Raw genomic sequence first — 23,959 nt, forward strand, 5'->3', positions numbered from 1 at the left:
CCATCCCACCCTGCATCTCACACCCACTCTCCCCCCCCCCTTCGTCTCACCATCCCACCCTGTATCTCACACCCACTCCCCCCCCCCCTCCGTCTCACCATCCCACCCTGTATCTCACACCCACTCCCCCCCCCCTCCGTCTCACCATCCCACCCTGCATCTCAAACCCACTCCCCCCCCCCTTCGTCTCACCATCCCACCCTGTATCTCACACCCACTACCCCCCCCCCCTTCGTCTCACCATCCCACCCTGTATCTCACACCCACTACCCCCCCCCCTCCCCTCCGTCTCACCATCCCACCCTGTATCTCACACCCACTCCCCCCCCCCTCCGTCTCACCATCCCACCCTGCATCTCAAACCCACTCCCCCCCCCCCTTCGTCTCACCATCCCACCCTGTATCTCACACCCACTCCCCCCCCCTTACTCCGTCTCACCATCCCACCCTGCATCTCACACCCACTCCCCCCCCCCCTTCGTCTCACCATCCCACCCTGTATCTCACACCCACTACCCCCCCCCCTCCCCTCCGTCTCACCATCCCACCCTGCATCTCAAACCCACTCCCCTCCCCCCCCCCTTCGTCTCACCATCCCACCCTGTATCTCACACCCACTACCCCCCCCCCCCCTCCACTCCGTCTCACCATCCCACCCTGTATCTCACACCCACTCCCCCCCCCCCCTTCGTCTCACCATCCCACCCTGTATCTCACACCCACTACCCCCCCCCCCTCCCCTCCATCTCACCATCCCACCCTGCATCTCAAACCCACTCCCCAAATAAGCTAGACATGAAGAATCTGAACTCTCCTTACTTTATGTTAAACAATAAAGTTACTTTGGCCCTCGGGCCTTTTGGTGGTATACACAATGTGAGCCACAGAATGAACCAGCAAGTTGTCACTGGAAAAATAAATAGCACAAACAACTGGAACATTTTCCCAAAACCTCTCCCACCTTCCAACTCTCATGCGTTCTTTGAGTAATGATAAGACGCTCAAACGTCAACACAGTAGCCATGGTAATAGTACAGTTTATTATTAAATAGCAAGTAGTTGCAAAATTTAAACTGTTCAAACTACAACCAACCGATGCGTAACCAAAATGTAAGCAGAGAAAGATTAAAAATAAGAAGGTTCAAAAAAAGAAAAGAAGAACTATTTGGCAGCAAGAGAAAAGGCAAGAGCACGATCAACTCAGAATGGTTGAAAAATAAGCAAAATATGTGGAAGTGATGACAAACATAAGAGGTAAACAAATGGCATGGGAATGACTTCAGTTGCAGAACATGGACGTACAATTGATCCGACACGTTGCATTTTGTTGATAAAAAAAAATTCCATGCCACATTAAAAAAAAGCAGATCGAGCCAATTTTGGATTAGCAAAACATACAAGCATCGGGGAAGCGGAATTTACTAGACCGAGCATGAAATTATAGGCAAACTTCCAGCAGGTGAAGAAATGGCATTCAGGCAAAGATGCGGATAAAGAGGATACCGGAGGAAGGAAATGGAATTTCGCCAAAGATGCGGATAAAGAGGATACTGGAGGAAGGAAATGTCATTGAGGCAAAGATGCGGATAAAGAGGACACCGGAGGGCGGAAGGAAGGAAATATAATTTTGACAAAGATGCGGATAAAGAGGAAACCGGAGGGAGGAAGGAAATGGAATTTTGACAAAGATGCGGATAAAGAGGATACTGGAGGAAGGAAATGTCATTTAGGCAAAGATGCGGATAAAGAGGACATCGGAGGGAGGAAGGAAGAAAATGGAATTTTGACAAAGATGCGGATAAAGAGGACACAGGAGGAAGGAAGGAAATGGAATTTTGACAAAGATGCGGATAAAGAGGAAACCGGAGGGAGGAAGGAAATGGAATTTTGACAAAGATGCGGATAAAGAGGATACTGGAGGAAGGAAATGTCATTTAGGCAAAGATGCGGATAAAGAGGACACCGGAGGGAGGAAGGAAGAAAATGGAATTTTGACAAAGATGCGGATAAAGAGGACACAGGAGGAAGGAAGGAAATGGAATTTTGACAAAGATGCGGATAAAGAGGATGCTGGAGGAAGGAAATGCAATTTTGACAAAGATGCGGATAAAGAGGAAACCGGAGGGAGGAAGGAAATGGAATTTTGACAAATATGCGGATAAAGAGGACACTGGAGGAAGGAGGCATCATTTACGCCACTGTTTCAGCAGCACGAGATTATCGGCAAACTTCCAGCAGGTGAAGAAGTGGCATTTAGACAAAGATGCAGATAAAGAGGACACCGGAGGAAGGAAATGGAATTTCGACAAATATGCGGATGAAGAGGACACTGGAGGAAGAAGTCATTGTTTACGCCACCGTTTCAGCAGCATGAGATTATCGGCAAACTTCCAGCAGGTGAAGAAGTGGCATTTAGACAAAGATGCGGATAAAGAGGACACCGATAGGATGATGGCATCGTTTAGGCCACCGTCTCATCAGCATGAGATTATAGGCAAACTTCCAGCAGGTGAAGAAGTGGCATTTAGACAAAGATGCGGATAAAGAGGACACCGATAGGATGATGGCATCGTTTAGGCCACCGTCTCATCAGCATGAGATTATAGGCAAACTTCCAGCAGGTGAAGAAGTGGCATTTAGACAAAGATGCGGATAAAGAGGACACCGATAGGATGATGGCATAGTTTAGGCCACCGTCTCAGCAGCATGAGAATCAAATTTTCGGAGGTCGTAGTGCTTTTCGGTGTCCTCTTTGGTATTGGTGCCGGAGTCGGATGAGGAGGGATGATGCAACTCCACAAACAAGACGTAAGTGAGTGCGCCGAGCACTCCACCGAGAAATGGCGCGGTGATCGGAACCCAAAACCAGTAGTTCCTGTGCCTAAGGAACGTGACGCAAACAAGTACCTTTTTGAGTACCGCTTCACGTGTAATTGTTCCGACGGACAAAAATTATCGAGGATGAAAAACTGCAATTCATGACATCGAAAAAATTGTCTATCTCAACATTTCCAAGTCCCCCCACAAGTTATTATAATTTTTTTTTTGAATCGCCACTCACGTAAAGACAGGCCGCCCCCAACCCGCAATAAGGGTGAACAGCCGAGGGCCGAGGTCGCGTGCGGGGTTGATGGCATAGCCGCAGTTGTGCCCCATGGCCATTCCAATCACGGCGACCACAAGCCCGACAATCAGAGGCGTCACCCCGTCAGGTGGTGCTGAGTTTTTCTTGTCGAGCAAGGCAAGTATGCACAGAAGTAATGCGGCGGTGCCCATAACCTGCCGACATAGTTTCATGGAAACAGTTGAGTTTGCAATACAATACTGGGAAGAATTTCACCTGAAGTGCATATTGAAAGGCATACGCGCTCTTTTGTTATCACCTTAACAATGTGGATGGTGGCACCTTATCCCACCACCCCGCCCCGACTTGCACACAACATGTTCGCTCAATTCCACAAATCCCATCGACTCAGATGACATCGTTAAAGGCATGAAAACTTTTGGAGTAAAGAGTTTCCTTATATTCTACAATCTTTAGAAAGTTTTTATAAAGGTTTGTTCTCACAGACTTCGCATATTCCAATTGCACTGCCCTCAAATCATTGGCGTAACCAGGCTTGTGGCCATAGATAGTTATCATACTAAAATAAGCCATTTGGTGTCTGTCTGTCTGTCTGCGATACATTCGGTCATTACTTATCCAATCGCAACCGAACTTGACACGAGGATCTAGGGTCACATGATTGAGGTTGTAGTGACTTCATTTGTCCCCCTCCCCAATAAGGTATTCCTTGGCCAAACGCCATGTCAAGGCTCATCGTGGTGTTTTTCCAATGTGGCTTCCAATAATAAAAGTAACAACAATAACAACAGAATAATAATGGTATTACAAAACAATATCCCCCCACCCCAAAGGGTTTTCGTGACGTGCGATATTACTGATGATACCCTTATGGAAGTAAATATAAAGTCGCTACTGCTGTTTAACACTAAACTGAAAGAAATCTGGAGGAATCCCGACATTCTTGAGGCATTATTTGCTTATCGCATCAACCACAGACAAAAGGACCTGAGCCTAGATGTACTGTAATCTATATACCCCACAGAGGAAAACAGCATGACCCTTGGTGCTGCTTCCATGGGGAGTGGGGGTAGTAGTATTAGAAATGTCATAGTTGAGCCTGTGGAGATTCCATGCGGATCAGGGCACGGGCTCCGTTTGGGATACGGGCCACATGTAGAATAACGGAGCTTTCTGCACATTTACTTATTAGTGCTCTCATGTTTTGGTGTGAAACAGCCATCAAAATTTGTAAAACCTTTAGCATGGAGAAATATCCTTTTCTGCCATTGCAACAGTTGGACAAAGCTGCAAGAGAGCGTGAAATGCCTCCGCACGGGTCCAATTAGCCAATCACAGTTACATTATCCGGGGCTACGCCCCACTCGGGCGACATTTCAGAGGCACCGCAACGCTTGCCGTGGAGAGGGGTTCCGCACACATGAGTACATCATCTTGGCTTTTGCCTACAATTTTAGTTGTTTTTGTGCCTTGCACAGAAATGGAACAATAATCCATTTCTCAAACTCTTCCGTAAAACTCTTCTTAAATCACAAGTCCACAAACAATTTAACGAGTGCACACGTGACGGATTTTTTGCAAACTTCATTCTTGTTTTATGCAATTGGATGCCAGGCTGTTTCCTCTCATTATTTATTATACGACATGGCCAAACCCAGTCGCAGTCATCAACATGTCTGAACAGATTCCAGTTTCATTGTTAACGTTGTTCAACTTCATACATAAAAAAATCAATATACAAAACGTCACGGGACAAGTCTTCTCTTTTTTCTTTTTTTTAGGTCCGTCATCGAAAGTGGATGGAGGTTACGTGTTCAGCCCTGTTCGCGTGTCTATGAGCAGGACATCTCAAAGTTGTGAATGGATTATGACAAAACTTGGTGGATGAGTTGGTTTGGCGACAATAACAAGCCGATTCGATTTTGGTTCAGGTCCGGATCCAGATCCGGCCTATCAGTGGGATAGAAGACGTGAATTGTGTTTTCATCATGAAAAATAAGCCTCTGCATCATGATACCCAAATCGCTGCTTGGAACGTTATTGTATTTTTTGGCAACCAGTTATTGTTGAGCATTGGATTCTGCATCCCTGGTGTTGGGCTAGTGGCTAGGGTGCCGGCTTAGGATCCTAGGATCCTGGGTTCGAATCCCGGTCAATCGCTGAATTAACGCCAGGGGGGTTGACTCAGCCTGTCATCCTTCCGAGGTCGGCAAATTGAGTACCAGTTCACTGGTAATTCCCTGTTTGTCGTTAAAGGCGGCAAAAAGGGTTGGCGTCAGGAAGGGCATCCGGCCGTAAAACATTGCTTCAAAAAGGGGACCGAAAAACAACAACAACCACGGTCCCCGAAAAAGGCCAACCCCCGCTTTGCGGGGAAAAATGGCCTCTAAAGGTGTTTATTTTATTGGATTCTGCACTGTTCCTCATGTCGTTCATCCCCAGGTTCCGAGATTTTGTCGTCATTGTGGATAAGTGCCACCACCAGTGTTCTATCTCATTCGACAGACCACCACCGTCGGATCTGACCAACACATACCTGGCATCCTCTCTCTCTCCAAGAAGATATTGTGCCACTATTCGCACATTTCAAGGCCCAAAGAAAGCCATTTGCTGTATCGAACCAAGTGGGTTGGACTATTTGAAGTTATGATGTACACTTTACCTCTGCTTTATTTTTTTTTGGCCTGACACCATGCCCTCAAAGGTTCCATGGTTCCATCTGCCCTCAAAGAAAATGGCAACAATTCGCGCTTGCGGTGATGACATCAGAACATTATTGGTATCTCCTACGATTTGTTGTTCAAAAGTCTTGTTGCTCTCAATTTGCAGGCAGTTTGGTGGCCTATCTGCCTTTTACTGTCTTTACTCCGACTCCTCCAACCCTCGCTGGCTACCTCTAGGATGCACGCATTCTTCACGAAACCCCCTCCTCATCTAACTCCCAAAATGCTGGACCACTGCACACCAACTCTTCTGGTCCTCACTTCTCCAATCTATAGAACTGCCTTCCCAAGGTTGCTCCCACTCTCATCTCCAGGGCTTCAAGCAGGAAGTGCACCGCCACCCCCAATTAAGTCCCATGGTCTTTTTTACCCCCATTCATCTTTCCTAATCCAATAATCTTACGTGCTAGTTTCATTGTTTCCTCCTTTTCCTCTTATCCTGTTTGTTCCACTGGTCAAATCTACCTTGCTCTTCCATGAGCCTGCACTCCTGTAAAGACAAAAATTAAACTCTTACTTGCAGGTTCGTGTTTTTCCGCACGTCCTCATTTCTGTTCGTCAATAGCCTTGCTCATCAATAACCAACTGTTGTCCCACTGTCAGCACATTGACTTTTTACCCTGCATCTTCTCACTCTTCCATGATCCTCCATTTTGTAAGTAAATAAATAAATAATAAATACATTGTGCACATTGTAGAACGTCTTGTACAAGGTTTGATAGCATTTGTAATAGTTTTTGGAGATCCACATTTTCAAACACTCTTGGCCGTTCTAAGTGTGAAGGACTGTTAAATAAATATTCGATAATGATCAATTTAAACTGGACATCCAACAAGCGAGATGCAGTGAGACGTCACCATTTGCCTTAGTGAGACAGGGTTCGTAACCACGTTCCCCTCAGCGGCTCTGAAAATCCAAGGCCACAGGCCTCAATCTATCTCCAAGTGTATAACACCCAAGCTATCGCATCGTTTCGAAGACCTCTGTCCCTTTCTGGTGCGATGGAATGAACAAATCGCTGTCCCTGAACTTTGACTTGATTCCGTATGTTGTGTGTTTCCCTCTTGTCCTCTTTCTCCTACGGTTTGCTCTTCATTTGCAGCACAGTACTTGCATTTTACCTAGTTTGCTGCCGTGCCGGTGGTTTCTGGAAGCAGACTCTGGGTGAGTCGGCGTCTTCCGACTGCTGTCAAAAATCTTTTGTTCTGAGATATGTAATGCTCCGCCAAAAGCGATTTTGTATAAAAAAATAAAATAAAATCCAAATCACATTTCTTTGGAATAAAAGAAATCGCCATGTACTTGTAATTTTTTCTTAAAGATCGAAAACAAAGTGTTATTACCTCCGTTGATGGAGGTAATGTTTTCATCCCTGTCTGTTTGCTTGTGAGCAGGACATCTCAAAAAGTTGGATGGATTTTGACAAAAACTTGGTAGACAGGTTGGGTGTGTGACAAGGAAGAATTGATTCAATTTGGTGAAGATCCATATCTATATACTAGACTTTTAAAAGTGATTCTTCACCATTGGGAGATGGGGCCAAAGATGATATATCGCACGATATCTCAAATAGTTGTGGATGGATTCGGACAAAACGTGGCGGATGAGTTGGGTGTGTCACAAGGAAGAATTGATTCAATTTTGGTTTGTGACAAAGAAGGATTGATTCAATTTTGGTTTGTGACAAAGAAGGATTGATTCAATTTTGGTTTATGTCAAGGAAGGATTGATTCAATTTTGGTTTGTGACAAAGAAGGATTGATTCAATTTTGGTTTGTGACAAGGAAGGATTGATTCAATTTTCGTGTGTGACAAGGAAGGATTGATTCAATTTTGGTTTGTGACAAGGAAGAATTGATTCAATTTTGGTTTGTGACAAGGAAGGATTGATTCAATTTTGGTTTGTGACAAGGAAGGATTGATTCAATTTTGGTGTGTGACAGGGAAGGATTGATTCAATTTTGGTGTGTGACAAGGAAGGATTGATTCAATTTTGGTGTGTGACCAGAAAGGATTGATTTCATTTTGGTGTGTGACAAGGAAGGATTGATTCAATTTTGGTTTGTGACAAGAAAGGATTGATTCAATTTTGGTTTGTGACAAGGAAGGATTGATTCAATTTTGGTTTGTGACAAGGAAGGATTGATTCAATTTTGGTTTGTGACAAGAAAGGATTGATTCAATTTTGGTTTGTGACAAGGAAGGATTGATTCAATTTTGGTTTGTGACAAGGAAGGATTGATTCAATTTTGGTTTGTGACAAGGAAGGATTGATTCAATTTTGGTTTGTGACAAGAAAGGATTGATTCAATTTTGGTTTGTGACAAGGAAGGATTGATTCAATTTTGGTTTGTGACAAGGAAGGATTGATTCAATTTTGGTTTGTGACAAGGAAGGATTGATTCAATTTTGGTTTGTGACAAGGAAGGATTGATTCAATTTTGGTTTGTGACAAGAAAGGATTGATTCAATTTTGGTTTGTGACAAGAAAGGATTGATTCAATTTTGGTGTGTGACAAGGAAGGATTGATTCAATTTTGGTTTGTGACAAGGAAGGATTGATTCAATTTTGGTTTGTGACAAGGAAGGATTGATTCAATTTTGGTTTGTGACAAGAAAGGATTGATTCAATTTTGGTTTGTGACAAGGAAGGATTGATTCAATTTTGGTTTGTGACCAGGAAGGATTGATTCAATTTTGGTTTGTGACAAGGAAGGATTGATTCAATTTTGGTTTGTGACAAGGAAGGATTGATTCAATTTTGGTTTGTGACAAGGAAGGATTGATTCAATTTTGGTTTGTGACAAGGAAGGATTGATTCAATTTTGGTTTGTGACAAGGAAGGATTGATTCAATTTTGGTTTGTGACAAGAAAGGATTGATTCAATTTTGGTGTGTGACAAGGAAGGATTGATTCAATTTTGGTTTGTGACAAGGAAGGATTGATTCAATTTTGGTGTGTGACAAGGAAGGATTGATTCAATTTTGGTTTGTGACAAGGAAGGATTGATTCAATTTTGGTTTGTGACAAGGAAGGATTGATTCAATTTTGGTTTGTGACCAGGAAGGATTGATTCAATTTTGGTGTGTGACAAGGAAGGATTGATTCAATTTTGGTTTGTGACAAGGAAGGATTGATTCAATTTTGGTTTGTGACAAGAAAGGATTGATTCAATTTTGGTTTGTGACCAGGAAGGATTGATTCAATTTTGGTTTGTGACAAGGAAGGATTGATTCAATTTTGGTTTGTGACCAGGAAGGATTGATTCAATTTTGGTTTGTGACAAGGAAGGATTGATTCAATTTTGGTTTGTGACCAGGAAGGATTGATTCAATTTTGGTTTGTGACAAGAAAGGATTGATTCAATTTTGGTTTGTGACAAGGAAGGATTGATTCAATTTTGGTGTGTGACAAGGAAGGATTGATTCAATTTTGGTTTGTGACCAGGAAGGATTGATTCAATTTTGGTTTGTGACAAGAAAGGATTGATTCAATTTTGGTTTGTGACAAGGAAGGATTGATTCAATTTTGGTGTGTGACAAGGAAGGATTGATTCAATTTTGGTTTGTGACAAGAAAGGATTGATTCAATTTTGGTTTGTGACCAGGAAGGATTGATTCAATTTTGGTGTGTGACAAGGAAGGATTGATTCAATTTTGGTTTGTGACCAGGAAGGATTGATTCAATTTTGGTTTGTGACAAGGAAGGATTGATTCAATTTTGGTTTGTGACCAGGAAGGATTGATTCAATTTTGGTTTGTGACAAGAAAGGATTGATTCAATTTTGGTTTGTGACCAGGAAGGATTGATTCAATTTTGGTTTGTGACAAGAAAGGATTGATTCAATTTTGGTGTGTGACAAGGAAGGATTGATTCAATTTTGGTTTGTGACCAGGAAGGATTGATTCAATTTTGGTTTGTGACAAGGAAGGATTGATTCAATTTTGGTTTGTGACCAGGAAGGATTGATTCAATTTTGGTTTGTGACAAGAAAGGATTGATTCAATTTTGGTTTGTGACCAGGAAGGATTGATTCAATTTTGGTTTGTGACAAGGAAGGATTGATTCAATTTTGGTTTGTGACAAGGAAGGATTGATTCAATTTTGGTTTGTGACCAGGAAGGATTGATTCAATTTTGGTTTGTGACAAGGAAGGATTGATTCAATTTTGGTGAAGATTCATATCCGGCTACTAGACTTTTTAATGGGATTCGTCACCATTGAGAGTTTGGACCATAACGATATATTGCAGGATATCTCAAAAAGTTACGGACGGATTCTGACATAACTTGGTGGAAGAGTTGCGTAGGTCACGAGAACAAGCCAATTACATTTTGGTGTGTGGCAAGAACGAATGCTCCAGATGCGAATCCAGCCTGTGAGTGGGATACAAAGCGTAAACGGTTCGGTCTGGTGGAGTTACGCACTCCACGGAGTACCGAGTGCCATTGTAGTTGGGCACTGCGATAGGTCGACCAATGGTAACTGCTGTGATTGTGATAGAGTATAAACAGCACTCTTGGATGTGATTGTAGAACCATAAATTGGTATAATTGAGCGATTATTGCATTTCCCAAGATACGCGGAAAAACGTTAACACCGTTTCCCCATCCCACGTGGCTTTCGTTGCCTTTGCCTTTGATATCCATTGTGCCACCTGATGACCTCAACAGGCTGAATGCACACCTGGTGAAAGGACGAGCTGGGAGAGCACCGTTTTAACAGCAGAGGGAACAGTGGCACAATCCATTTCAAAAGCAGAGGCAGTGAGAGCCTCGTACGATGGGGAAACAGTCTGTTGAGCATTTTGGGAAATACAATAATTACGCAATTATACAAATTTGTGGTTCTACAATCGAATCTTTGAGTGCTATTTTTACAGTACCATCTGGAACGAATGCTTGTGACACGTGACTCCCAACTGTTACAACTATCGTCCCAGACAAGCTAACTGAGGGTGCGGATCGAGGCATTTCCAAAACAACAACAACAAAAAATGAAATGGTCACATTTAGGTCAAATACAGATGGAGTGTTCCAAAAAGACCCAGACAACTTTGGTTGTTCATACATTTAGAACCACAAATGATGCAACGATACCCTTTGGTTTATATGATACAGAATCTTAAAGTTTTGTGCACGCAATAAATACACTTCAACGTGACCTCTGTTTGTCACGTACAGGACATCAAGGTGGTACACGACTTCTTGCCATTTTCGGCTCAGCACGTTTGCGTCCACCAGTGTGCATGCAGCTGCAATCCGAGAAGGAAGAACATGCAGATTTGCCACCTTGGTGTTGTAGATAACATCTTTGGCAAACCCCCACAGAAAAAAAACATCAAGGGGGGTTATATCTGGTGATCGTGGGGGCCAAACAATAGGTCTGTCTCAGCCAATATAGCGACCTGGAATTTTTTATTTAGGGCGCTCGAACGACTACGACCCAATGAGGGGGAGCTCCGTCCTGTTGAAAAATGATATCGGGTTGCAGGTCTTCAATCTGTGGGAAGGTGAATCTTTCCAACATGTTCATGTAAATTGTTGGTCACTGTATCCTTCGCAATGAAAAACGGACCCACCAAGCGGTCAGGGAGAAGGCCACACCACACATTAGCCTTTGGACAGTCACGTGTGTGTTCAATGACCACGTGGCGGTTTTCAGAGCCACAGATCCTCAATTTTGCCAGTTCACCTTCTCCAATACATAAAAGCAAGCTTCGTCTGTGAACATCACCTTTTTCAGGTAATCGTCATCCTCTATGTGACTGAGCATTTCCAAGACAAACACATTTGGTTTGAGTTCCTGCAGAATCTGCACCTTGTAGACATAAAGCTTCAATCTTTATGCCAAATCCTGTGTACAGTGGTGGTTGGTAGTCCCAGTTCTCTGGATGCACGTCAGATTGATTTTCTGTGACTTTGTTGAAACGATTCATGCACTCGTTCTACATATGCTGCACTTGTGCTTGGTCGACCTGTACTTTTCTGTTTCTGACAACTTCCGGTCTCCTTAAACCCCTTGTACCACTCTGATGCTAGTCCATGATGGCAGATTCCTTCCATACCTTGAACGGAAATTACGCTGAACTTGTGTGTCGGATCTCATCTCGATGAACCATTTGACGCACTGAGCTTTCTCGCGCGGAGTCGCCATTTTATTTCACATTAAACAACCAGACCTGAAAATAGAGAAAGCTTTAACGGTTTCTGTATCATATAAAACAAAGGGCATCATTGTATCATTTGTGGTACTAAATAGATTAACAACCAAAGTTGTCCAGGTCTTTTTGGAACACCCTGTATTGTATAGTTCCGATTTATAATCAACACAAAATAATTTATCAGCTTTTCTTCTAAAATGCTTCGTTAATTTGTGACAATTTTGGGAATAGAATGCAAAGACATGACAAGGGCAGTGATAAGATAACATTCTGCTATATGTAACAAAGTTGCACCAACACTCATTCCAAAATCAGCTTATAAAGCACGAACGGTACGATCACATCTCCACAACGGCCTTGCAGCTCCTCCAGACTGCGCCAGCAGCACAACATGACAAGCGGAAACCACAATTCAGTTTGAGAGGTTTTTTTGTATACATAGTCGAGCTCGTGGAAGAGCTACTGAAGAGTACACTGAACGGATGAGGATGCAACAGGAAAAGGGAAGAGCAGAGGGAGGGGGGGGGAACACCAACAGCATATCCAAAGGCTCTAGTGCACCTTCCAGAATGACTTCCTGGTTGATAAGCTATCGATCAAATTATTTGGATGGATTGTAACTGCGACATTCTGTGTACATTACAAACCAATCAATTGGATTCACTTACCTGATCAAAGAAACCACCTCCGGTGGACAAATGAGGGCCAGGGTAAGTTGCATATATTCCAGCAGTCTCCATGCTCCAGGGTTTAGAGTGTTTCTTCTCAGCATCTGGAATGGGTGGATAATTGACGGTGATGTTTTCTGAGAATCCATTAATTTAGTGGAGTATTCAGTATTGTATGACAAACATATGTGACGATCAATGTTTGTGTGAAATCGATACTTCTCCTTCCCCCGACTAAAAGCCAAGTTGAGTTATAATTGACAATTGACATCCATAGAAGGCATGAGCTGGAGACGGGGGATGTAGGTTTGATATCCAAGATAACAAAGCTAAAGTGGTGGTGGTTTCATATGCAGCTTGTGGCTGCTGGTTGCATCATTTTCTGGAGGTGTGGTTGTGCCGCTGATGCAATGCCCCCCCACACCTCCCATTACCAGTAAGCTGGTACTCATTTTTGCCAACCTCAGAATGATTACAGGCCGAGTCAACCCACCTGGTGTTAATTCAACGACACACCATGGGCTCAAACTCGGGACCCTAAGACCTCAAGTCAGCCACCTTAACTGTTAAGCCAACGCTGGGCTTCCTAAAGTGGTGGGCTGGGATGAGCACAGGCCTCTGGGAAAGGTGCTGTAGCAGTGCACTCGAGATAAAGCTGGCTGGTCCATTATAACTTAGTGCTTTGTTGCTATAACGATATTATAACTTAATGTCTCACAATTTATGGGGTGCATGATGCCAAAAAAAAATAAAAATGGAAGAATTGAAGATAAGTGAATCCTCTTGGATTGCGCTGAGGTTCGGGCATGGAATTTCGAGCCTCGATCATGGTTCGAGCCTCGATCTTGTATACAAAAATAATAATAAATAATAATAAGAACCTTGGGCCGAATCTCGCGCTTCACCAGTGCGCATGCGCGAATTTACGTCACGTCGGCAGCGAGAAGGGGTTCCCCAACACGAACCAATCAGGAACTGCCACGTCACACTTATATGATCTCAGAATTCCTGTGACAGGAATTCGCATTACACTGGCTGGAAGTCATTCGCTAGAGGCGCTTCCTCAGCGCTAATAAAGAATCTCAGTAAATAATTGTGACAATTGTGACGTGATCGTGGAAAATCGTAGCGAGGGGCCATTTTGGAATCGGTTTTCGATTATTGCACCGGGTTACTTGTGGTGGATAGGGACACCACTAGGTAAGTAAGGACAACCTTTGTTTGGCCAAAATCGGACTAATATTGACCGAGTTATTCAAAATATGAACTTATATAAAATGGGTCGTTTAGGGGTGAAGCGCGATGACGTCACCACGTTCCGCGGCACGAATTGCGAGTCCGAGGAGATATTGTTCCATTGTGCACGCCTTCGTTTTATTTCCAAATTAAAATCTGTTTTCACTTTTGCCGTAAAAATGACATCAGTGCATCGAGTGTGGTATCTTATTTGGTGAAATTCGGTCGATTGGAAGTGGTGAAAATAAAATGTGATCGTGAAGGGTCGTAGCGAGGGGCCATTTTGAATTGGTTTTCAGTGAGTCGGTTTGCGATTATGACACTGGGCCACTTGTGGTGGATAGGAACACCACTAGGTAAGTAAGGACAACCTTTATTTAGCAAAGATTGGGCAAAAATTGACCGACTAATTCAAAATATTAACTTATATCAAATAGGTCTTTTAAGGTGAAAACGCGATGACGTCACCACGTCACGCGGCACGAATGCGCACCTGTGTCGTTGGAGGTATTGACATATAGGGTTGGTTTTCTAAGGCTTATATCAAAATATTAACAAATAAGTCTTTTAAGGTGAAAGCACGATGACGTCACCACGTCACGCGGCACGAATGCGCGCCTGTGTCGTTGGAGGTATTGACTTCTATAGGGTTGGTTTTCTAAGGCTTATATCAAAATATTAACTTATATCAAATAAGTCTTTTAAGGTGAAAGCGCGATGACGTCACCACGTCACGCGGCACGAATGCGCGCCTGTGTCGTTGGAGGTATTGACTTATATAGGGTTGGTTTTCTAAGGCTTATATCAAAATATTAACTTATATCAAATAAGTCTTTTAAGGTGAAAGCGCGATGACGTCATGCGGCCTTGCCTAGATGTAGGCCGCACCTCATTTTGTCGAATAAAGTGGTATTCGGGTGGTTCCGGTATTTGGGACCGCAGGGACGGAAAGTGCAGGTACGGGGTGCCAGTCACTCCCCAGCCGGCCCGCTCTGAAGGTTCGGATCGGGACACCAGGATTCATTCCGGTCGCCCGGTCGGCCCGGAGGTGGGGGTGCGGGGCCTGTCACGGAACGTCAAAACAAACGGCCTGCCGGGGCCGCCCAAAAGTCGGGCATGAGGGGCGCGTCCACTAATGGAACGCCTCTCGTTTCCCAGACCGAGGGCCACGTGGTCAGGAGAACCTCGTCCCTTCTGGTTGCCTTGCCGTCCCACCGTGAGCGCTGGTCAGGGTGTACTTCAAGCTAAGCTTAAGTGTTAAGTGTTAAGTTCCTCCTTGCCCTCGCAAGGGAAAGGCTAGGGTCAAGCTCTTCCAAATTTCCAAACACTAGAAATCGGACGTCTCAAATTAATTAATTAATTTGTTAATACATCTCAGTCGCCCGCGACCTCTCTAGCGCGAGTGTCGAACCAGTTCATTTCCGGTGCGGCCGGGCCGAGTATCGACCTGGCCGTGGCCGAAGCCGTTGATTCCGCCGTAGCACGCTAACGCGTAGGCCCGCGCATCCCTGGTCCGCCGGGGCTCCGCGGGTGTCCTACCGTGCCTGGCGCCGCTATTCTCTCAAACTTCCGGGAGTAGGTGCCGGTGCCCGGGGACGGATTTCGCTGTCTAAACATGGTAGCGCTAGGCCAGTGGGACCGCCGGGACCCACATGCACTCACAAGTTGTTCTGCGCGTGGGCGGCAGTATCAGACCGGGGCGCCCAAACGCTCCCCGGCTAAAGTTCATCCTGAAGCGCCAACATTGTGTGGACAAACCCCACCAAGTCGAGGGCCACGTGGTCAGGAGAACCTCGTCCCTTCTGGTCACACTGTGCCTATCGGCCGGCCTCGAAGACCGAAATTGTGTCGGTTACCGATCCTTCGGGTTCGGAACTATGCCACCCTGAAAATGATCGACATTTGATCGACATATGATCGACATTTGCTGCAAAGGAAATAATTGTGACAAATAATTGTGACAAACAAACAACACACAGACAAACAACACACACACAGCCAAACAAACAACACACACACAGACAAACAAACAATACACACACACACACACACAAAACACACACACACACAAAACATACACACACACACAAAACACACACACACACACAAAACACACACACACACACAAAACACACACACACACACACACAAAACACACACACACACGAGCTAAAACTTCGACATTAAGGAGATAATGCTAAAACGTTTAGCTTACACTGGAATATCCGAGTCTAGGTTTGGTATCGGGCAGTAACAGAGCGAGCCACATTCAATGCAATAATCCAAACTACACAATAAATATTCCTCGCATTGTATAGCTAGATACTTGCAAGTGGAAACACAAATCACCATCAACCTTTGAAAAGCACTGCAGTGACATTTGCTCACACATCAACAAGGTATTGGCAACCATTGATAGAAAGTAAAATGATCATCGGAATGAATGGAGAACATGAAAAACAGGTGGGGCAATGGGTCAATGGGTCATGCTTGGTTGTCCTTTTGTGGTGCAGCTCAGATAGCGGCCTGTAAGGGACTAGTTTTTAAATCGACGACAAAAATATAATGCAAACAAGGGTGAAGGAGGGCAAACAAACACACAAAACACAAACACACACAAATAAAAACACACACACAAAACCACACACACAAAAACACACACACAAAAACACACGCACAAAAACACACGCACAAAAACACACACACAAAAACACACACACAAAAACATACACAAAAACTCACACGCACAAAAACACACACAAAAACACACACAAAAAAACACACAACAACACACACACAAAACACAAAAACACACAAAAACACACAAAAACACACACACACACACACACACACACACACACACACACACACAAAAACACAAACACACTAAAACACACAAAAACACCCACACAAAAAAAAAACACAAAAAACACAAACACAAACAACCAACACAAACGAACAACACAAACAAACATAAAACACACACACAGACAAACATAAAACACACACAGACAAACAAACAACACACACAGACAAACAAACAACAGACACAGACAAACAAACAACAGACACAGACAAACAAACAACAGACACAGACAAACAAACCACACAGACAAACAAACCACACAGACAAACAAACAACACACAGACAAACAAACAACACACACACAGACAAACAAACAACACACACACAGACAAACAAACAATACACACACACACAAAACACACACACACACACAAAACACACACACACAAAACACACACACACACACACACACACAAAACACACACACTCACACACACACACACACACACACAATAATATGAGCTAAAACTTCGACATTTGCTGCAATGAACCAAGCACTGTTATGATCATCAAACCACAAGTCTTTCTTACCCAGATAAATGAGAAAGACCATGGCGGCTCCAAGGAAGGCTCCAACCAGCTGAGCAACCCAGTAGACCAACATCTTGAGCAAAGTCAACCGGCCCAGGACAACCATAGCCAGAGAAACCGCCGGATTCAGATGAGCTCCTACATGGACACAAAGTCAGACAGGTCCAAGCAAGATCATCACGGGACATCATGCCAAGACAGTGTGGTACAAATATTTGGACTTTGCATCCCCACCTCAAAAATACTGAAAAACCTCGACTTACGAGGAGGTACACCTGCCAAAATGAACCACAAGCACCACATATGCATCATTTCGTTTGATTTTCGCATGACCCTTGACCTCCAAACATCAAACTTGAAACATCCACCACATGCTGGAGTCAAAGTGGAAGCCGGAACCTCGGTCTCTCAACTTTACGCCGCAACCCTCCCCACCATCAACGATGTAAAAAACATTTAGAATCATTGCAGGTGAATCTATTGTCCCACTTAGTCATTGTGCTACTGTTACATATTTATGTGAATGTATGTAAATTACCATTCAGGTCTTTGCTTATCCGTGTGTAGTAGATTAAGGGTTGTTGTGGTTGGAGGGTCAGGAGCCCTTCTGAAAAAGTGTCCGGAAACGGAAGTGACCGGAAACGGAAGAGGAAAAGACACGAGGAAGAAAAGCGAGGAGTATTCTTCTTCCTCGCCCCGCTCCGACGAAAGGTGGGATCGACCTTGCGCTGCGTGGAAAAGCGGCGTTCCGAAGCCCGTCTGGCGAGAGGAGTTACCGGGACGTGTGCCTACCCGGTGGAGACGTCAAGTTGACGTGGGGCCGTGCATCGACCCCGCGTCTGGCACCGTTCGCGGCACCGTCTAAACAGACGCGTACGGGTCGCACATTGGGGCCTAACACGCCTTGCAAGCGGCGTGGGGCTTTTGGCTTGCTTTACCGTACCCGCTTCGCGTGGCCACGAGGGGCTGCAGCCGCGGTGCCTGGTACGATACCTGCCCGGTGGAAAAACGTCCACCCGGGGTTCGTTCAACCGCCCGAGTGCGGCGACGCCGACCAGCATCTCGGTCAGGAGGGGCCCAGAGACATTGTGAGGGGCAGAGACCAAAAGGGGGTCGTGAGTACAGAAGTGGACACACATATATAAGATGGCCATCTTAATCATATAGGGAATTGATTGTGGATTGGGAATTGTTGATGGTTGGTTGTTGTTGATTGCTCGAGGAATATCCGTGATTGTATCATTGAAATCGTATGATATCCTTACCCTGGAAATATATCATTGCACATCAGTTTCTCTTGGGTGGAATTCATAGGGATTGCGTTGCGAAAGCGCATATATATAATACTACTTTCTGGCGAAGGTCCTCTCATGGTCCGGGGGTCACCGAGACCAGGTAGTCACCGAGGGGACCACGTAACACTACCAAAACATCCATTTTGATGACCTACCAGAGACTCCACCAGCGATGTAGCATCCCATGGTGACTGCCAAACCAAAAGCCAGGTTGACAGACAGGAAAGGAACACCTGGGCCACGAAAGACCATCTGTGCTACAGATCCACAACCAAATAGCTGCGGGAAGGAAAGAGGAAATATTGATCGGTAACATTTGTTAACCATTTGCAGCTCGTTAACCACTTTTAGCTGGAACCATTTCTGCGGTGACCAAAGAAGTACTGCTGATGCCAAAGTTAAGACGAACACAGTTTACAACATTGTTGCGAAGCCAACCCCACGACAAATACACTTGCTATAAAATCCAAAGAGAAAAATATAAATACATAAATAGAAGTAAACATCATGAAAATGAGAAAACTTTGTTGGGGAAGTTTTCTCCACTTTTTTTTTTTTTTTTTTTTTTGGATACAAGATCAAGGCTCGTGTAAGAGCTAACATTAATCAGACAAAAAAAAAAATCAAACAGACACATAAAACATATAATAAGGGGGGCGGTAGACAAGATGGGGAGAGAGGGGGAAACAACATTTGAGAGCAGGGACATCTTTGATCAATAACCTGTTTGACCCATGTTTAATTGCGAAAGAAAAGAAAAAAGTGATCACTCGAGGGATATCTGTGTGTCCGAATACATGAAATAACTAGAATGACACTCGGTAGGGCGCACACCTCCACCTGGCTGAACAGTTTACATTGTGTATCCCACAGATAGGCCGGATTTGCATCCGGACCTGAACCAAAATCGAATCGGCTTCTTATCGTCACCAAACCAACTCATCCACAAAGTTATGATAGCATTCGATTGTTTTTGGCCTTTTCTTTTCAACCCTTCTTAACCATACCCAAATCCTCCCTCCTTCCAATTTTCTCTCCTTGAAGTTTCCTTCTGTGTTCATCTCGTCTACCCCATGCATGTGCGTTTTGCATCCTGTTTTTGTCCTTTAGGTCCTGATCCATTCAGTGTGCAAGCTCTTCCATGAGCCTCGACTGTGTATACAAAAACAAGACCGACAGTCGACCAACCGCATAGATCTGCTGGGTGGAGGATCTGCTGTCCCCCTCTCATGTGACCAGATCTTCAGTTCTGATTGGTGGATGTTTGTGCGGGACATACATACATACATACATACATACATACATACATACATACATCGGATGGACAGACAAACAAAGGGGTGAAAACACAACTTCCGTTCACCTTTGGTGGTGGGGGTGATCAATGCAAACGGCAAATAAAATAGATTTAAATGAGTTAATGAAAGAGGAAGAATGAAAAAAATTCAATAGCATGGACCAGTAAATGTAAATGGAAGACTTAAACCTGGAGCAAGATGAATCGTAAGTGAAGCAAAACTATTCAAATGAAGGTTCACCTGGGCTCTCAAAGTCGACCCAAAGGACTCCTGTTCACAGCTTCAGTGCAACAACTGAACCGGTTCAAATACAATGTGCATTGTATTGGCATCCTCATGATAGCAGATCAGATTCCAACATGGAGGATATTCCAAGGACAACCTACCCGGATTAGTGCCTCGTGGCAGCACTGCGAAGCACCCAGATTCTCAAAAGTTCACAACTACGTCGCATATTTCTGGAGGTGTACGTATGTGTACGTGGAGGTGTACGTATATACCTCAACGCTCGCTTCACACATACAATGTTAGTGTGCATGATAAATATTAACACACATTTTATTTGGTTATGGATCTGCTCGCGGGAATAGACCGCATGCCAGTAGCAACATCAACAGGTTCACAATGTCACTGCCAACACACAGGTGTGATTCGTTCCCCTTACCACTGACCGGCCGTTTAACCTTTGGGGTCAGCATCATCCATTGCTCATCCTCCGTTAGCTTCCACATTGGATTTCCTCCACCACAAGCTTGTATTAATAATATACTACCAACGGTACCCACCCTACGGACGGGGCTTCAATTGGGAGGCCCAAATGAAAAGGCAAAATATCAGAAATTGAAGGCTTTTTTATTTTAAACGATTTATATAAACATCCGTTAAATCATATCACACGCAAATCATCAAAATCTAAACAGTATTTGTAGAATTTCAATAAAAGCCACATCACTATTCATATATTATTCCATCGTGTTTGGAAAAACTGGAAAATTGGAAAAATTGGAAAAAAAAATTGGAAAAACAATATAGTGTAGCGGCTACCGCTGGGTTTTCACAATCGCCTTGCACCTATCAAGGACGCGGAGCGATCACCATGCCGGGCTCGGCCAGGACGCCCGGGCAGGCCCGCGCTCAACTTGCCAGGCCTCGGTCGGGACGCTGGGCCACGCCCCCTCTCGCCTTTCCTGGGCAAACGCTCCGGGATAATATGTATATATATTGCTGCCCGATAAACGGGCTTTTCAGAGTGCCTGAGTGTTTGGTTTGATTAAAGCAACTCGGATGAATTCCAGCTTTTTGTCGCGTCCATTCTTCCGATCGACGTGGGAGCCCCAGCTCCTTCATTGGTGACCTACCGACATGGACACGGCAGTCGCCCTTAAACTGCCTACCTTCTGGGAGGCTCACGTGGCGGTTTGGTTCGCACAGGCGGATTCCCTGTTCGCCCTGCGAGGCATCACGGCCGACGACACCCGCTTCCACCATGTGGTAGCAGCGCTCGGTTCGGCCACCGCGGCCCGCGCCCTGAGCCTCCTCGAGAGCCCGCCAGCCGCTGACAAATACGGCGCGATTAAGAAGCTTCTCCTCGACGCTTTCGCCCTCCCATCGGTGGAACGCGCACGGCGCCTGCTTGACCTGCCCGAGCTCGGCGACACGCGCCCTTCCGAGCGAATGGACTACATGCTTTCACTGCTCGGCGAGCACTCTCCGGCATTCCTGTTCCGGGAGCTGTTCCTCCGTCAGCTGCCTAACCCGGTACGCCTCGCCCTGGCAAGCACGACGATCACAGATCCCCGGGCCCTTGCCAGAGAAGCCGACAAGATCTCCGCCGCAGGACAGCGCATCGCAGCGGCGACATGGGACCCACCGCCGTCCGACGCAACACCCATGGCGCCCGAGCACCCGGCACGGTCGACGACCGAACTGCCGACGCAATTGGCGGCCGCTACACCGAGCCGACCACCTCCAGCATGACGACCGGGGCCTCCACCTGACCAAGCGTGGTGTTACTATCATGCCAGGTTCGGACAGAAGGCCCGGACATGCCGACCCCCGTGCACCTTCGGCAGGCCGGGAAACGGCCGGGCCGGCGTTCATTACCAGCCATGAGCGCCGGCCACACGGGCAACTTACTGTTCATCACGGATAAAGCGTCCGGACGGCGCTTCCTGTGCGACACCGGCGCCCAACTGAGTGTCATACCCGCCTCTGACCAGGACAGGCAATCCGCGGTTTGCGGCCCCTCCTTGGTTGCGGCCAACGGATCGACCATCCGCACCTTCGGCCCGCGCAACATCACCCTCTGCTTCGGCGGCCAACGCTTTGCTTGGACGTTTGTAACCGCAAACGTGCCCATGGCTCTGCTAGGCGCCGACTTCCTCTGCGCACACGGACTGCTGGTGGACGTCCAACGGCGTCGTTTAATCAACGCCGAAACCTTCAGCTCCCTGGTATGCACATTGAGCAGCTCCGCGCCGACCGAGCTGGCATGCGCCGTCCCGGCGGCGAACGAGTTTGCTCGCCTGCTCACGGAGTTCCCGGCCCTCACGCGGCCGACGTTTTCGGCCGTCGCAGTATGGCATGGGATCGAGCACCACATACCAACCACGGGCCCGCCGGTCTACGCCAGGGCCCGCCGCCTCGACCCAGCCAAGCTCGCCGTGGCGAAGGCCGAATTCGACGCGTTGGAGCACCTCGGCATCGTGCGGCGCTCCGATAGCGCGTGGGCCTCGCCACTGCACATCGTGCCAAAGCCGGGGGGTGGATGGCGCCCGTGTGGCGACTACCGCCGTCTCAATGACGCTACCACCCCCGACAGGTACCCGATCCCGCATATCCAAGACTTCTCCGCCCGTCTGGCGGGACGGGTCATTTTTTCGAAAATTGAGCTCATACGGGGATATCACCAGGTACCTGTCAGGGCGGCCGACGTCCCTAAAACGGCAGTCATCACGCCGTTCGGCTTATTCGAATTCTTGCGGATGCCGTTTGGTCTCAAGAACGCGGCTCAGGCGTTCCAGCGCTTGATGGACGGCGTGCTGCGTGACCTGCCGTTCCTTTTCGTTTACCTGGACGACATCCTTGTCGCCAGCACGTCCCGGGCCGAGCACCTCCTCCACCTCCGAACACTGTTCGGGCGCCTCAGCGAGCACGGCCTCATCGTCAACCCGGCCAAATGCCACTTCGGCACGATGGCCGTTGATTTTTTGGGCCACCACATCACCAAGAACGGGGCCGTGCCGCTGCCAACCAAGGTCGAGGCCATCACCACGTTCCCGCGTCCCCGCACCATAAAGGCCCTGCAGGAATTCCTGGGAATGGTGAATTTTTATCACCGCTTCGTGCCCCGCGCTGCTCAACTCATGCGGCCCCTCTACGAAGCCCTCCGGGGCAAGCCGGCCAAGCACGACATCGCCTGGTCCGCAGCAATGGATGCGGCCTTCCAAAGCTCAAAGCGGGCCCTCGCCGACGCAACACTGCTCGCTCACCTGGTGCTCAACGCTCCCATCGCCCTCACCACGGATGCCTCCGACTACGCGGTGGGCGCCGTACATGAGCAATGGGTGAACGGGGTTTGGCAGCCACTCGCTTTTTTCAGCCGGCAGCTCCGGCCGAACGAGCTCAAATACAGCACGTTTGACCGGGAGCTCCTCGGTCTACACCTGGCCGTCCGCCATTTCTGCCACCTCCTGGAGGGCCGACCTTTCACGGCGTTCGTCGACCACAAGCCGTTGGTTTACGCCATGGCCAAGGTCACGGAGCCGTGGTCGGCCCGCCAACAGCGCCACCTCTCCGCCGTGTCGGAGTTTACCACGGACATCCAGCACGTCGCCGGCAAAAACAACGCCGTGGCCGACTGTCTTTCCCGGGCCAGCGCGAACGCGGTCCACCTGGGCGTGGACTTTGCGCTTATGGCAGCGGACCAAACCACCGACACCACGGTGCAAGCCCTCCGGGTGGTGGACACGGGCCTCCGCCTGGCCGACATCCCCTTCGCGGACACTGTCCTGCTCTGCGACGTCTCCCAAGGCCAGCCTCGCCCCATTGTGCCCGTCACCTGGCAACGCCGCATCTTCGCCTCCCTCCACG

General features: G+C 46.6%; 1 protein-coding gene across 1 annotated transcript in view; it reads right to left on the reverse strand.

Annotated features, from left to right (window-relative positions):
* Positions 1-1,021: 1,021 nt before the first annotated feature.
* Positions 1,022-23,959, reverse strand: part of LOC137422015 (aquaporin-3) — a 41,383-nt gene continuing 18,445 nt past the window's right edge. The window contains exons 2-6 of the mRNA XM_068108683.2: positions 18,725-18,848; positions 17,275-17,412; positions 12,642-12,745; positions 3,062-3,279; positions 1,022-2,881 (exon numbers count right to left, since the gene is read on the reverse strand). Coding sequence (XP_067964784.2) covers positions 2,686-2,881; positions 3,062-3,279; positions 12,642-12,745; positions 17,275-17,412; positions 18,725-18,848 — 780 coding nt within the window. The 3' untranslated portion in view covers positions 1,022-2,685. The remainder of the gene's footprint in view (positions 2,882-3,061; positions 3,280-12,641; positions 12,746-17,274; positions 17,413-18,724; positions 18,849-23,959) is intronic.

The sequence above is a fragment of the Myxine glutinosa genome, chromosome 2 (genome assembly GCF_964187855.1).
Source record: "Myxine glutinosa chromosome 2, kmMyxGlut1.1, whole genome shotgun sequence".
In the NCBI taxonomy this organism is placed as follows: domain Eukaryota; kingdom Metazoa; phylum Chordata; class Myxini; order Myxiniformes; family Myxinidae; genus Myxine; species Myxine glutinosa.